General features: G+C 44.9%; 3 protein-coding genes across 4 annotated transcripts; all 3 read right to left on the minus strand.

The window, feature by feature from the left end:
* Positions 1 to 141: 141 nt before the first annotated feature.
* Positions 142 to 3708, minus strand: LOC123191440 (uncharacterized). The gene is made up of 3 exons (XM_044604177.1): positions 3401 to 3708; positions 366 to 492; positions 142 to 273 (listed from the first exon to the last, which is right to left on the minus strand). The coding sequence occupies exons 1-3, from the start codon at positions 3691 to 3693 to the stop codon at positions 142 to 144; spliced, it is 552 nt and encodes a 183-aa protein (XP_044460112.1). The 5' UTR covers positions 3694 to 3708.
* Positions 3709 to 5640: 1932 nt separating this feature from the next.
* LOC123187232 (uncharacterized) lies at positions 5641 to 8763 on the minus strand. The gene is made up of 4 exons (XM_044599031.1): positions 8266 to 8763; positions 6789 to 6891; positions 6119 to 6283; positions 5641 to 6037 (listed from the first exon to the last, which is right to left on the minus strand). The coding sequence occupies exons 1-4, from the start codon at positions 8553 to 8555 to the stop codon at positions 5906 to 5908; spliced, it is 690 nt and encodes a 229-aa protein (XP_044454966.1). The 5' UTR covers positions 8556 to 8763; the 3' UTR covers positions 5641 to 5905.
* Positions 8764 to 9280: 517 nt separating this feature from the next.
* LOC123187235 (glucose-6-phosphate 1-dehydrogenase 2, chloroplastic) lies at positions 9281 to 14944 on the minus strand. 2 transcript variants are annotated; one of them, XM_044599038.1, is made up of 10 exons: positions 14899 to 14944; positions 13226 to 13458; positions 13043 to 13137; positions 12818 to 12932; positions 12192 to 12397; positions 11810 to 11959; positions 11612 to 11732; positions 11060 to 11289; positions 10531 to 10731; positions 9281 to 9875 (listed from the first exon to the last, which is right to left on the minus strand). In XM_044599038.1, the coding sequence occupies exons 1-10, from the start codon at positions 14927 to 14929 to the stop codon at positions 9623 to 9625; spliced, it is 1635 nt and encodes a 544-aa protein (XP_044454973.1). In that variant the 5' UTR covers positions 14930 to 14944; the 3' UTR covers positions 9281 to 9622. The 2 variants fall into 2 exon arrangements, with proteins under 2 accessions (XP_044454973.1, XP_044454972.1); XM_044599037.1 differs by lacking the exon at positions 14899 to 14944 and adding an exon at positions 14009 to 14528.
* Positions 14945 to 15254: the final 310 nt, after the last annotated feature.

Consider the following 15254-nt stretch of genomic DNA (forward strand, 5'->3'; position numbering starts at 1 on the left):
CGAGAGAACTACAGGCCTGACTTACAAACATTATTGTGATAATCAACACATACTTCCATATACATCATGGAAAAAATCAACATATTTATGTCCTCCACTTGTTTGGCTAACACTGTTTACAATTTGCAGCGTGAAAGCTCCCTACATCTTGCCAACCAATGGATCAAGTGTGGATACCCACTTGTCATAGTCCAGAGGAAAATCAAGGTCACCAAGTGGTATGCCATTAACAAAGTAGTAAGGTGTCCCCGTGACACCTCGTGCACAACCAAACTACAAAATAGAGAAAACATAAGATGAATATTGTGTCTAGAACAATACAAATTATAAAATACGACATATAACGTGAGACGAGTTGAACAAACCTTGAAGGAAATCCTTGCGGCCTGATCCGACCGTGAGTCGTTGAAGCCTGCTCTATATGCAGCCAAATTGGCTTCGCCAATGACGGGGGTGACCAGGTTGTTCGCTATTTTGGCGACCACCGCCGCTCTTGTTTTGGTGTATGTCGGCGTGTTGTAATAACCCTTCTGAAATGTTACCATCCGTTAATTCCTTGTGATCTTATTGTGTGCGTTATATGCTGTGACCAATCTCGGATGTATTTCCCCCTCAGGAAAAAAAACAAAGTGTCATGTCATGCTTATGCATGCTTGATGTATGCACCGGCTAATCCATACTGATAAAGCTAGCTTTGGATATGAACTTTTGCTTGTATATGACTTGGCATGGACAAAATTAAGTGCATGGTGGTTTCATCCAATGGAATGTGAGCAGGGTGCTTCTCGGTTCCCTCTCTTTGCCTCAAAAAGCTGCATTGCACTGCACCTATTAGTGCTTCCAAAGCAATGCCTAGTCATCTCCATCTAAAGAAAAAGCAACAACGCCTTTGTGCTTATATTAGTTGTGATGTTCACACAAGAGGCAGCACAAAACATCTCAAAATATGCCTGATTTTTTCTCTCCTTTTCTTATACACCTTTTGCTTCTTCTCCTTTAGTAAATTATATAAAGAAGCGGGCAGGCAAGAGATAATCGCATCATGAAATCAGTAAAAGATTTATCGAGTCATTACGCTTGCTGCTGCTTTATGATTTTTGTAAGCCAAAAGCAGTCAGTGTACCAAATGAACAATTGATGGTAATAAAACCAGGATGGAGGTAGTAATAACTACCGTACCTAAGGCATATCCAACTAAAAAAACTACCTAAAGCATATTGTGCAAAATAATACCGTTAACAAATTTAGTTTTTTTTTTGGCTGAGTGGAAGAAGCTTAGTTTATTGGTTGCAAATTGTGCAATACGAATTTCAGAGAATGTATTCCATGATCCCTCTTCTCACGCTATTTTAATGCTATGTATCTACCTATGCACGGAAACCACAACCAAAATTTCAAGAAAGTCCTCCCAAAATAGTTGAAAACATTGGTACAGGTCGGTGCATCGGCCATGCCATCAAGTTTCATGTCCAAATTAGATTGCATAGGAAATATAAAAATATAAGAAGACAAAATCAGTTATGACTTGAATTTGAATTTGAATTTAAAGTTGGTGCCATTTAATGCTCCTTTTGTCCCTCAAGACGAGTATCAAATTTCAAGTGCGAAAATTATGGCATCGTAGAATCGTATACATGGATCTAATATTAATTAGGTTTGTGAATGATATTGTTCATGACTTGCACCGGCTTCATATGTATTATCATTGTGTTTGCCTAATAATGGGGGCATCTCTTGTTTTTCCTTTTTCCTTTTCTTTTTTGAGTGGAGGCTGATTGAACTGACATGAGCCAAAAGGAGCTCTTATTTTCTTCCAGGAATACGCAAAAGATATGCACACTCAGCATGGAAGAAAAATAAATAGTACAGTATGTGGCAGCTATTATAGTGGTGCTTTTGTTTTCTCTAGCTATAAAGCTCGACCACGCTCTAATTGGAAAGTAGATGAGAGTGAGATGCAACAGATTTAATACCAGGATAATCTTGCCTTTAATTACCATAGAAAAAAATAATCATGGTGTGCCCTGTCCATAGAAAAAAAAATTGCCTTTAATTACGTGGACAAAAGAATAATGTTGCCTTGAATTACCAGGACAAAAATCTCTCACTATAATATCAGTTTGGTGCGCCCTGACTATAGAAAAGAACAATCTTGCGGTAATTGCCTTTGGCTCCTAGGTGCATATGCACCCATTGTCGAAATCCAAATTTCGAGAAGTTAAAAAATTCGAAACAAAAATCTCGCGTGTATATCCGGACATTTTATGTGCGTTCACAAGGTTTCAGTGAAAAACGACGTTTTTTGTGGCTTGTGTAAAAAAGATAAAGAAATGCCTCGTGAATAGTTAGAATGAAGCATCAGAAATTGTCTTTTTTACACAAGCCACAAAAAACGTCGTTTTTCACCGAAACCTTGTGAACGCACATAAAATATCCGGATATACACGCGGGATTTTTGTTTCGAATTTTTCAACTTCTAGGAATTTGGATTTCGACAATGGGTGCATATGCACCTAGGAGCCAAAACGCCACTCTCACAATCTTGCCCTTAATTACCATCCAGAACTATTTTATTTTATAGTTTCTGAGGCAAATTAAAAACGGAATGCTTTCATAGTTGTTCGTCTTTCATAAATCCAATGGATTTTAGAGGTGCAGCTTTCCCCGGCCGCGTGTTGGATGTCGCAGCTCCGGGGATGTTCAAGGCAGGATGTATGCTGCGGTTCGTCGGTCAGTGGTGTTCCTTTGGTGCAAAGTTGATCTCTTTGGATGGTCTTGGGGGTGTCTGGATGTTGGGCGGCGGCCCTGGCGGCGGGAGGCGTGGCGTTCGCGGGCGGAACCTGCGTCTCAGGTGCGGACGAGCAGCCATGTTTTCGCGGGGGACGTGGTTGCGGGTGGTTGGCGGAGCAGGGGTGTGTCGGTAGGGTGCGAGCACCGGGGTTCATCACTTGCCCAGTTTCTGGCCGTCGGTGGCGGCGTCCGTGGACGTCGTATCCTTCTTGAAGGCTCCGTCGCGGTGCTCCCACCCCCTGCATCGCTCCGGGTGAAAACTTGATCTGCGGATCGGACGGTGGCGGCTATCCGTGGTCGTACCCTTCTGGAAGGCTCCGTCTTGGAGTCCTTGCTTCATCATGGTCCATCTCACCCCCTCGGTGGCTCCAAGTGGTTCTTCGTAGCTCATATTATGTTTGCTTGGTTGTTTCCGGGTGGTGTGATGGTGCTCGGCACCTTTGTATCTAGCCTTGGGTGTGTTCGGTGTATGTCGTGGTGGCGTGTGTTTGTTTGTCTCGCTCAGATGTATGTGATGTTATTTGCTTTATAATATAAAGCGGGGGAAGCCCTTTTTCGGCAAAGAAAGAGAGAAGGGTTTTTGATGCATGGTTGAGTGTGCGTGACTCACGGGAGCGGGAAGAGGTGGATGACGACGGCGACGCGGCGGGCGCCAAAGTGGTCGGCGGCCCTCCGCAGCGGCGGCCAGGCGTCGCGGCTGTCGGGGCAGAGCGGGTCGAAGAAGGCCTCGACGACCACCGCCTCGCCCCACGCCGGCGCCCACGCCTGCCCCCCGTACACGAACCCGTTCGTCCTCGCCGGGACCGGCACCTGCGCGCCGCAGCGCCCGGCCGCGATCACCACCGCCACCAGCACCAGCAGCGGCGGCGACACGCGGCGGTGGCGCTGTCGCCTGGCCTCCATCGATGGATCGATCGATCGCCGGACTCTCAGAGTCACAGTGCTAGCCTAGCCACTCGTACGTGTCTGGTTGTTGAGCACTCTATGCCGGCCGGTGCACGGCGCGCGTGCAAAAATTTATATGCTCCATAGAATACTACGACAGCTGATATGTGTCGTTAATTATTACCGTAAAAACTGTCATTAACAGGTGGTCACTAGCTTCCTAATGATGCGGCAGACATGCACCAGGCCTGGAAAAACGTATACTCACTCCATCCGGGTCTAGATACATCCATTTTACTTTTTTAAAAAAATAGATGCATCCATTTGAATGGCAACTAATTCCAAACGATATAGTTGACGCTCAAACTTGAATGTATTTAGATGTGCCTATACATCATCTACATACATCCTTTTTTTCTCTTCATGAGAATCTAGATACATTCATTTGAGTGACAACTAATTCCGGACGCTCAAATGAATGTATTTAAACGTGGCTAGATACGTCCATTTGAGCGACAACTAATTTCAAATGAAGGGAGTTTTTTTTTTGCGTGGCGATGAAGGAAGTATATACAAAGGAATCATAGCCATTTAGAAGTACTCCCTCCGTAAACTAATATAAGAGCGTTTAAAATACTAAAATAATGATATAGACACTCTTATATTAGTTTACAGAGGGAGTATTTGTTTCGGAGCAGATTAGAGAAAAATGAAACAAATGACTATGTAAGAAAGCGTGCGCTACAGCCGCAACGCACGACACCCAACGTTGCATCACACGGCATTGTACCGTTGTTGCCCCGCCAGACGATGGAATGCCGAATTGTTTGTGAAATAAGTACAAACGTGCAAAAACACTGGAATGAATGCATCGCTTCGTTCAGTTATCACAACAATACAGTTGTTGAGTTGTTTTCGCAGGGAAATGTAAATGTTATTTGTGCTCAGTTTAGCTATATGGTAGGGACGAGCATGAAGCTTGGCTATGGAGGATTTTGAATTGGGGCCAGTTCTTTTCAGGCGATTCTGGACAATCGTGGCTGGAGAATCAATATATAAGCTGAAAAGAAGTCGATCTGATTCTTCAAAATCACCAGAGAATCGCTAGAATCGCTAGTGCAATCGAAAAGCGCCCGCAACCCACGATTGTGGCGATTCTCGTCACTCCCGCAAAAGATGTCGATCTGTAGGTTAGATGTTTGGATCGTGCAAATGAATAAAATACAACTAGCGGTGTATTACAGGCATGTTTAGTTTAATTTCACTCAAGGGCATTACAGACATTTGAGCACATAACTTATCCCACAATCTCAGAGTACAATCTTAGAAAAGAACTCGATGGTTGATTTTGTGGGAAGCTGATCCTCTGGGAAGTTTCTCAGAATCTGATTCTAGAGAATCAAAAGCTGAAAAGAACTGGGCCGGCTGTCAGCCGTTTTATAGCTAACAGCTTGTGTGTCTCAAGTTACAACCTTACAAGCGACCGGCTGTCAGCCGTTTTATATGCTGCTTACGATTTATTTTTTTGAGAACCATATGCTGCTTAGAGAGGAGCTAGTCCTTGGCGTTGTAGCAAATCGACGGCTTGGGCTTCAGGCCCATCTTGATTGTTCGGGCCGAGCGATAGTGGAGCTAACACTCCCTCTCCCTTGATGGCCGGCTTGTCCCCAAGCTAGAGCTCGAGGAAAACGTTGCCACAATTCCTCCAAATTTTCTCAAGTGGCCACTGTCTCCGGTTGATCCGACTAATGGATTAAACCTTGTGGAACTACATCATCACCACGACGATGGAAGCGCCACTGCGGCACATCAGAAGGAACAACAAACTGGGCATCTTGAGAGGGAAGATCAAAGTGTACCTAACAGTACTTAAACAACAACTTATGATGAGCACGAGCAGCGACTGAAGACTGAAAGTATGGTTGCAGCTTCAGGCCGACCTAGGCGGTATTGCCTATTTGGAACTTTGGATTTTTGTACTCATTGTATTCGCATACTCGAATTGCAAACCCTTATAGAAAAACATGCTCCAAAGCTGTCAATTAATTTCCGCGTGCACAAGGGGGGGGAGGCCATCGAGGGAACTACATGCCTGACTTACAAACATTATCATGATAATGAACACATACTTCCATCAACATTATGGAAAAATCAAACTATGTATGTCTTCCACTTATTTGGCTAATATTGGTTACAATTTAGAGATATTTATTTGCAGCGAGATAGCTCCCTACATCTTGCCAACCAACGGATCAAGTGTGGATATCCACTTGTTGTAGTCCATAGGAGAACCAGAGTCACTGAGTGGTATGCCATTAACAAAGTAGTAGGGTGTCCCGGTGACGCCTCGTGCACAACCAAACTACAAAACGGAGAAAACACATGGTGAATATTGCGGCTAGAACAATAATATGACATATAATGCGATACAAGTTCAACAAACCTTGAAGGAAATCCTTGTGGCCTGATCTGACTGTGAGTCGTTGAAGCCCGCTCTGTATGCTGCCAAGTTGGCCTCACCAATGACAGGGGCGACAAGGTTGTTAGCTATTTCGGCGACCACCGCTGCTCTTGTTTTGGTGTATGTCGGCATGTTGTAATAACCCTCCTGAAATGTTACCATCCTTTAACTCCTTGTGATCTTATTGTGTGTCTTACATGTTGTTACCAATTTAAGAGGTATTTATCCCTTGGACACAAATGAAAGTGTCATATAATTGTGCTTGATGTATGCACTAGAAAAGCCATGGTGGAAAAGCTAGCTATGGAATATGAGCTTTTGCTTGTATAGATGGTGCTTGGCATGGACAAAAAAACATTGCATGGTGGTTTCATCCAATGGGATGTGAGCAGGGTGCTTCTCGGTTCCCTCTCTTTGCCTCAAAAAGCTGCATTACACTGCACCTAGTAGTGGTTCCAAAGCAATACCTAGTCAGCTCCATTCAACAAAAAAAAGCAACACCACCTCTCCTACGGTGAATATTACCGAAATACCCCTCATCTTTTCAAAATGTTGTGCTTGATTTTCTCCTCTCTCTCTCTCTCTCTCTTTGCACCTTTTGAAGTGTGATACAGTGGGTAATAAAGAAGCAGGCAGGCAAGAGATAATTAACCTGGTATTTGAAGAAGTTTTCGAGCAGGGGATACACGGCTGACGCATTTAGCTTGTGCACCGTGTGGATCGACCGGCAAGCCATGAAGGCGCTGCTGTGGTAACTGCAAATTTCACAGAGAAAATCACGTCACAAATTAAACCAGTAAAAGTTTCATCAGAGTTACTCCGGGAGCTAGTGAAAATAACATGTTTATGATTTTTGTAAGCCAAAAGCGGCCAGGTTATCAAATAAAATAATGAAAGATTTTTTAAAATTTCTTTTTGTGGGGATTTTGTTTCCTGAATATGACGGATGATGTAAACTGAGTTTCTAATGAAAATTTCTACCTTTTTTTTTTCCTTTTTCCTCAAACATCGCTCTCATTAGACGGTTTGCTTCTGAATACGAAGAATGAAGATTTTTTTTTAATTTCTTTTTGCGGGGATTTTTGGTTTCTGAATATGACGGATGATGTAAACTGAGTTTCTAATGAAAACTTGTACATTTTTTTCCCTTTTTTCCCTAACATCGCTTTCATTAGATGCTTTGCTTGCTTAATAAATACCAAAACCATATGGTACTAAATCATACCGTCAACAAGTTTTTAGTTGTATCAATGATGTTGTGATGACTTGCACCTCGATCATATGTCTTATCACTGTGTGTTGCCTAATGCATGGTTGGGGCATCTTTTGTTTCCCCCTTTTTCTTTTGTGAGTGGAGGACGATTGGATTGGATTGACATGAGCAAAAAGCAGCCCATATTTTGTTCCAGGAATACACAAAAGATATGCAGCGCCTGCGTGGAAGAATTTTTGTTCTCTCTAGCTATCACAAAACTCGACCACGCTCCGGTTGGAAAGTAGGTGAGATGTAACAGATTTTAACACTGACTATAAGACCAGTTTAGTTTGGTGTGTCCATAGAAAAATAATAAAATCTTTCCCTTTAATTACCATTGTGCCACCCGACGCAGAACCTGTATTTTTTTACGGGCAAATTAAAAACAGAATACACTAGAGTGAAATGGACGGTAGTGAGGTTGGAAAAGGATCCATGTTTTCAGCCCACACTCCTCTTGGTATGTGTGGGCTAGCTAGACCTGGCCTGACACGTCTGAGCACAAGCGAGTCACAATTGATCGGACGTGTTCCTAGTCATTTGGAATTTTTGGTTGGATTTTACCCGCCGAATTCACAGGCAATTACTTATACTGACCGAAGCAGGCCACGGCTAAATTTGCTACTCCCTCCGTTCCAAATTACTTGTCTTAGATTTGTCTAGATACGGATGCATCTAGCATTAAAATGAGTCTAGATACATCTGTATCTAGACAAATCCGAGACAAATAATTCGGAACGGAGGGAGTAGAAAGTAGAAACCGAGGTGGAAGAATCAGACTGAGGTACCAAGACCAAGACGACAATTCATATCCTATGCAGGAGGAAAGAAAAAGAGAGGATGGTTTTGATGGTTGACTGGGCGCGTGACTTACGGGAGCGGGAAGAGGTGGACGACGACGGCGACGCGGCGGGCGCCGTAGTGGGCGGCGGCCCTCTGCAGCGGCGGCCAGGCGTCGCGGCTGTCGGGGCAGACGGGGTCGAAGAAGGCCTCGACGACCACCGCGTCGCCCCACGCCGGCGCGGCCGACTTCCCGCCGTACAGGAACCCGTCCGTCCTCACCGGGATCGGCAGCTGCGCGCCACAGCGCCCGACGACGGCCGCCACCGCCACGAGCACGAGCAGCGCCGCCGCCGCCGGCACACGGTGGCGGCTGGGCTCCATCGATCACGATCACGATCGCTCTGCTGGGGCTGGGCTACCCACTAGCTTGCTTGCTTGGGTGTTTGGCTGGTAGCTCGCTGGTGAAGTAACAGGAAGTGAACACAGCTGAGCTGAGGTATATATTTGGATGGAACAAGATGGAGTAGACGATAGAGCAGAGGTCGTTAGGACGACTGATGATAGCCGAGCACGACGAGTGCACGCACACAGGCAGCCAAAGGTGCACATTATTATGTATAGACGCAGAGGCAGACATTTCGCCGAAAGCGAGGCCATGGAGGTGACGGACGGACGGCTACCCGGCAACGGCCAACGCATGGCACGCACATTCCAGGCGATGACATCGCACGGATTTAGATACGTCCTTTTTTTGTTCATTTTGATGACAAGTATTTCCGGACAAAGGGATATTTCCGGACAAAGGGAGTACGTACTACACCTAAAACGAAGGAAGTGTGATGTATGTGATCAAGTCGGATGGGAGACTCCGCGTATCTGTTTCCACTTGCTTTGGGTTTTTCCGCGAGCAAGTTGAGAAGAACAGACAATTCTTCAGCGAAGAAAAGTCACTTTGATAGATGCTTCTTCTCAAGGACAAAAGGACAAGACATGGCAATGATCCTGCCCAAATTTACTACCCACCGTGCATAATACGGAGTCGTTTATTTACTTCCCAGTACTTGCTTATATTGAACTAAAAAACACGACAAGAACACCGGCATCAGTAAAGAAGTAACAGCTTTTGCAGTTACACAATCAGCAGTCCCAATACAACAGCCCGGCCCAGCCAGACAACCAAATGAGCCGACGAACAGCCAGGATGAATGAGCTTTCTGCTCTGGGCTTCCTCTTAAGAATCATAGAGTATGTAAGCCAGTGGTACCAACAAATATACTCACTCACGGTCGATCGATCGATGAACACAAGCATCGCCAACCGCTCACCCTTATTCAGATCTGTTCCTCGCACCACCCCCACTAGCTGGGCGTGCGCTGCAAGGCCTTTTGCAGAAATTGCGACGCCAAAAACAGAAATCATCACCTCCCGTGTGAAACCACGCTCTCTTCCTAGTGTTCCGAGCCACCCAGGTCGCCCCATCTCACCTTGTACTTGGCTGCCAGGTAGTGGGCGCCCACGGGCCCGCGGCTCCCGTAGGGGTATAGCTCGGGGGCCATCCGCTTCTGCTCCAGCTCCTTCAGGAGGGGCGTGAAGAGCTCCCACGCCGCGTCCAGCTCGTCCGACCGGATGAAGAGCCTTCGCTCTCCTTCTATCGCGTCGAGCAGGAGCCTCTCGTACGCATCTGGTATCTCCTTGGGGTACCTGAGGCAAAATTTATAATAAGACTTCACAGATTACGCCCAAGCGTTTTACTAAGAGACCTACGCTGCTACGAAGTAGGACGAGTGTACAAAACAGCGTATCTCCAAAGGAAAATTATTGCAAAGTATCACTGGAAAAATAAATTGTTGGGTAAATTTCAAAGCAGCAGCAGCAGCAGCACTGAAGACACCACTTTGGTTGACAAAGCCATGGCCTCTTGCATTCACAATGATGTACATGGGCAAAACATCGAATTGCTATTAGTTATCACTTAGCATGAACTAATTGAATGGGACGGACTTAAAAGGGGGCATTTGAACATATTATAAAGAAGGGCTGTAATAAACTGGATGGATTTACTATTTCATATTGAGAAGTTTATCCAATTCATGGAGTTTGATCAAAAACCATATACAGTTTCTCCAAAATAAAATATGATATCCAATAAAACTTTGAATGTCCGAGTTTATCCATTTTCTTAATCGCCAGGAGACATCTCAGACTACACATCTCACTTACGAAGGCAGCCTAAGCCCTAGACAAACAAATAAAACAAAGAAGGATAAATGCTAGAGCTGCGGTTTTTTGTCTAATTGTCTACATGCGAAGAGAGGAGCTTCTTATGCACACCGTCAGAATTAATACTTCATCTTACCTTGCTGCATAGTGAAGATTCAGATTACTCCTATCTAGTCTCATACCAAGACCAGGAATCTTGTTGTTAATCTTTAGGTAAATTCCTTCATCTGGTTGCACGCGTATCACAAGTTCATTAGTAGCCCTGTCAAGATCGGTTCCAAAAGACCCCTTGTAGAGATTTCCAGGAACATGTCGAAACTGTACTCTAATCTCAGCCCTGAAATTTGTTCAATTGTCATTCGACTATCAGGATCAACAGCATTAAAGATAAACCATAAAAGAGATGCTCAAAACAAATAATTTTGTGTTATCAACCCAAAACAGATACTAATAAATATACGGTAAATTGTTACATATGGAGAATACGTTGGTCTAACTGCATAACACTAAAAATTAAATAAGAAGCGCAAACAAAAATTTAAAAAAAAATGACATCAGGGTTAAAATTCAAATATTCAACAAAATAATGACATATAGCTAAAGTGAACATGTGGCAAAGTGTAGGCATCATATTGATAATGAAAAATATGTTGAAGTGCACTTACTGTTTAGTATGCAAAGCTTTTCCAGCCTTCATGAGAAAGGGAACTCCATCCCATCTAGCGTTATTTATAAAAAGCGCAGCTGCAGCAAATGTTGGAGTCAGACTACCCTTGGGCACCGTCTTATCTTCAGTGTATCCAGGGTATGTAATACCACCCTTTGTATGACTTTTATACTGTCCTATTACCACATCTTCTAGTCGCAATGGCTTCATGGAGCGCAAAACTTTAACCTGAAAGGAATACAGAAGTAACAATGAAGATCAATGAATGGTAATTTTAGAATCGACATGCTCGTTTCACATAAAACACAGATTATAAAATTGATTTATGCTGCTTTAAAGTATACTTTTTCGCAAAAAAAAAAAGGATTGATGTATACTGCTTTAAAGCATGTAACAGAATGCAGATAAAACAGGTCTTTAATTGGGGAAAGAATTGGCCCTCCCTCTGTCCCCAATAGGAGCCAACAGTTTTTGGCTTAAAACTGCCTGTGTCGGTAACTTAAAATATGTTATATCCTACAATTAATATTACTAAGGAACAGGCACAAACCTTCTCATTTCGTATGTCCTCTGCTTCCAAGCTAATAGGAGTTTCCATTGCAAATAGAGCTAGTATCTGAAGAAGATGATTCTGCATTATGTCTCGGATAATACCATAGCTATCAAAGTACCTGTGTAATTCAACAATTTGGTAAGAGACAATCCAAGGGAAGTAACACAGTGCCACAAACGATGTATAAATCATTACCCTCCTCGCCCTTCAGTGCCAAAGTCTTCCGAGAATATCAGTTGCACATTCCTAATATATTGCCTTGACCACAGAGGCTCAAAAACAAGATTCGAGAAGCGAAGGACAGACAAGTTCTCCACCAGTTCCTTTCCCAAGTAATGGTCAATCCTGCATAACAAATATAAAGAGCACAACATTCATAAGAATCCTACTCTATGAAAATAACTATGATGCATATCATGCTCCCGAATTCCCAAAGGGATCATATCACCACTTAAATGTTTCCAATTGGGAAGACAGCTTTGATTTATGCGGGGTATGAGAATGAGAGTCATATTTAAATTAGTGATAAAAGAAAACATGAACAATTCTCACAAATTAAACTAGATTCCTGTATCACCTGAAGATTTGGTCCTCTGTCAGGTACTGCTTCAGACCTTTCGTTAGGGCAGCAGAAGACTCTGAGTCCCGGCCAAAGGGTTTTTCAACAATTACCCTTGTCCAGCCACTCACAGATGATGCTGATTTGCTTGCACATTTTACAACATCCAGGAATATATTTGGAGGTATCGACAAGTAGAAAAGATGGTTAGATACTCTGGGACCCTGCATATAAAAAAATTTTGTCAGAGTATAAGTACATTGATTTTTGAAATGGAGATGGATTAAGTAGTACAAAATAGTTGCATACATCATTTTTTTTACAAGGCACACCATTAAGATTTGTAAAGCTAATAGATGCTGACTTATTACATCAACAAAATTATATCAAGGGACATTTTTCAGATACTACGGTTTTTGCAAGATGGAAACACAGAACTAGCAAAAATTTATATCTTAACGCAGTTTAGAGAAAATTCGTACAATGAGATACATATAAATGAAAATCATTAAGACTAGCAAGCATGCACTGAAAATATGGTCCTATGAGGAATTCATCCGAAACAACTAGAAATACTATAACCTCATCATTAGAAGTAAAATCAATGATGCATTCTTGGTTTAATTTGAAGTGCTTCTACAAACCTCATGTTGTTTGATCTTCTTGCCTAGCTCCCTGAAATCTTCCTCTGAGTCATATTGACCTGAGTGGTAGAAGCATCGTTTCAGAAACTCTTCCATTTTCTCACTACAGTTCTCCCTGAAAGAAAAGACATAACAGTTTAAAGTAGCACCAAGGGAAATGCATCTCCCTACATAGGATTTATTTCCTTCATAAGTTATGATTGCAAGTTCTCCCAAGATAAGCACCTTTTATCAATCCTGCAAGTCAGTGTTTTGCTGACCATGTCTCTCAGTTCAGCATCTGTCATTTTACTCCGCGCATAGCCAAAGATGGAGAAATGCTACAGAAGAAAATACTTTAGATTGGTTTTTGTTTAAAAAAAAGGTGGGTAAAATTGAATCCTAGGCTGGAGAGAGCAATAGACAAACCTTGGGAAGACAACCTTCATAGTAAAGAGCGAAAAGGGCAGGAAATATCTTCTTCTTCGCAAGGTCACCAGACGCTCCAACTACGGTGATGCTAACCGACGCCTCATCATCCTTCACTAGAGAGGCTAAATCTTCAAATTCCTCGACGGTGATTGCTGAAGAAGTGCCATTTGCCACCGTTGACGGGGCGGCGGGGGCGACAGCGTTCTCCACAGCATCCATGGGAGCTTTCACTGATGATGGAGTGCAAAATGAGTAAAAAAAAACAGCCATTGTGTATCATTCATACTGTACTAGTTAAGCAACAAGATTTTGAGTAGATGTTGGATTTAAACATCTCTAAGTTACCAAAGCTAGTGGGAATCATCTCAAATTCGCAGACCCACTCAATTCATCTTGCTCTGACTAGTGAATGGCGACTCGATTCATTTTAGACAGTAAGGTTTGCAGCCGTGCACCAGAGTGGTAGGATTCAGATACTAGTACTATGTCAGAATGGTGGTGGTGATGTAGGAGCAGAATGCGGCAGAGCTCTAGGAGGCACAAAAGTCAACATGCCAATTCAGTCGAGGAATCTGGGCTCTAGTTCTAGGGGTGACTGACTATGTTGAGTCAATCAAGTGTGTAATCCAAGGCATGTACGCGCGCAGTTCCCAGCCCGTGGCCTCACCTAACAAGGCATCCCCTGGACTTTGGACGGAACAAGGAGAAGGCCCCAAGAGCGCGGAGAGAATCGACACCCCGGCGGAGCGGAAGAGAGCAAGTGGAGAAGAGAGCGCCCACCTCCTTTCCCGGCGACGGCGTGGATGCGCCACCCCTTGGCGGCTCCGCATCTGGCGAAGGAGAAGGCGAGGGACGAGGAGGGCGGCGGCTGCGGGCGGCGCGCGAGGGGGCCGCCGCCGGCCGCCACCGCCGGGCACCTCATGCAGGAGAGGGCCATGAGCGTGCGGCCGCTTCCTTCCTTCGTTCCTTCCTTCGGAGAAGACTAGGCGGGCGGGCGGGCGAGCTGGCTGGCGAAGTGGCGATAGGAGGGGCGGGGATGGGGATGGAGATGGAGGTTTTATCGGGGATATCGAAGGGGAGAAAGGCCAAAGTTTTGGTGCTGGGGTTGGGTTGGAAGCCGATTGGAAGCTCTTGAGATCGCCGAGGGGGCGGAAACGCAAAGAGGCGTGGCCCCTTGGCCGCCGCTGCGGTCGTCGGCTGGCTCGGGGCGGAAAATGGTGCCGCGGCGGCGCTCCTCTCGGCCTCGGGTGGTGCCGTGCGGGCTGCGGGGTGGCACCTACGTACAGGTACAGTGCGGACGGAGGCTCGGTAGGTGGCTCCCCTGGCTGGAGTCGGGGGCTGCCAAAACCCCCTCTCCGTTTTGGTCAACGGCTGCGTGTTCGCTCAATTTGCAAATGCAAAAACAAATATGTCAGAGCAGTCCGTCGACATCGCCGTCATCAAATGGGGCTGGGGTGAGTGCTGCTGTTTTGTTTATCGAGTTGGCTTTGAGCATTCAGATGTGCACCCTTTGCCTGCCTTTAGATGCATTTTGGGTCGCACTGTATGCTACTACAACGTTTTATATTTCTGAACAAGAAGTATGGACAACATAGAGTGGTGGTTTTTTTTTTCCCCTCACTTTCTGCCTTGCACTGATTTTTGCCCATGTGAAATTTCAGCGTTTTTACCTTGCTTGTTGGGAACCTCATTGGAGGCCATCCGATCCGAGGAGAGCCGCCTGCTTTTCCTATGCTCTCGGACGACGGCGGTGCGGTGGACGGGGAGGGGCAGGCAGCCGCGCGCTGTTGGACAAACACGGCGGAGGGGAAAGACGGCCGGACGGGTCAGCGATGGCCCCGTCGCCGACGGAAATAGCGACGGTCAGCTGACAAGAGGCTCGCCTACAAGGCAGGGGCGACAATGGCGGTGGAGGAGCAGGGCACAGAGACAACTACTACTACGTCTCTGAACTACTACTCGCGACGGACAATGGTGTGTACTCTATATGAACTTTCCTCTCTGATGCAAGGCTCATATTATTCCA

The sequence above is a fragment of the Triticum aestivum genome, chromosome 2A, assembly GCF_018294505.1.
Source record: "Triticum aestivum cultivar Chinese Spring chromosome 2A, IWGSC CS RefSeq v2.1, whole genome shotgun sequence".
Classification (NCBI taxonomy): Eukaryota; Viridiplantae; Streptophyta; class Magnoliopsida; order Poales; family Poaceae; genus Triticum; species Triticum aestivum.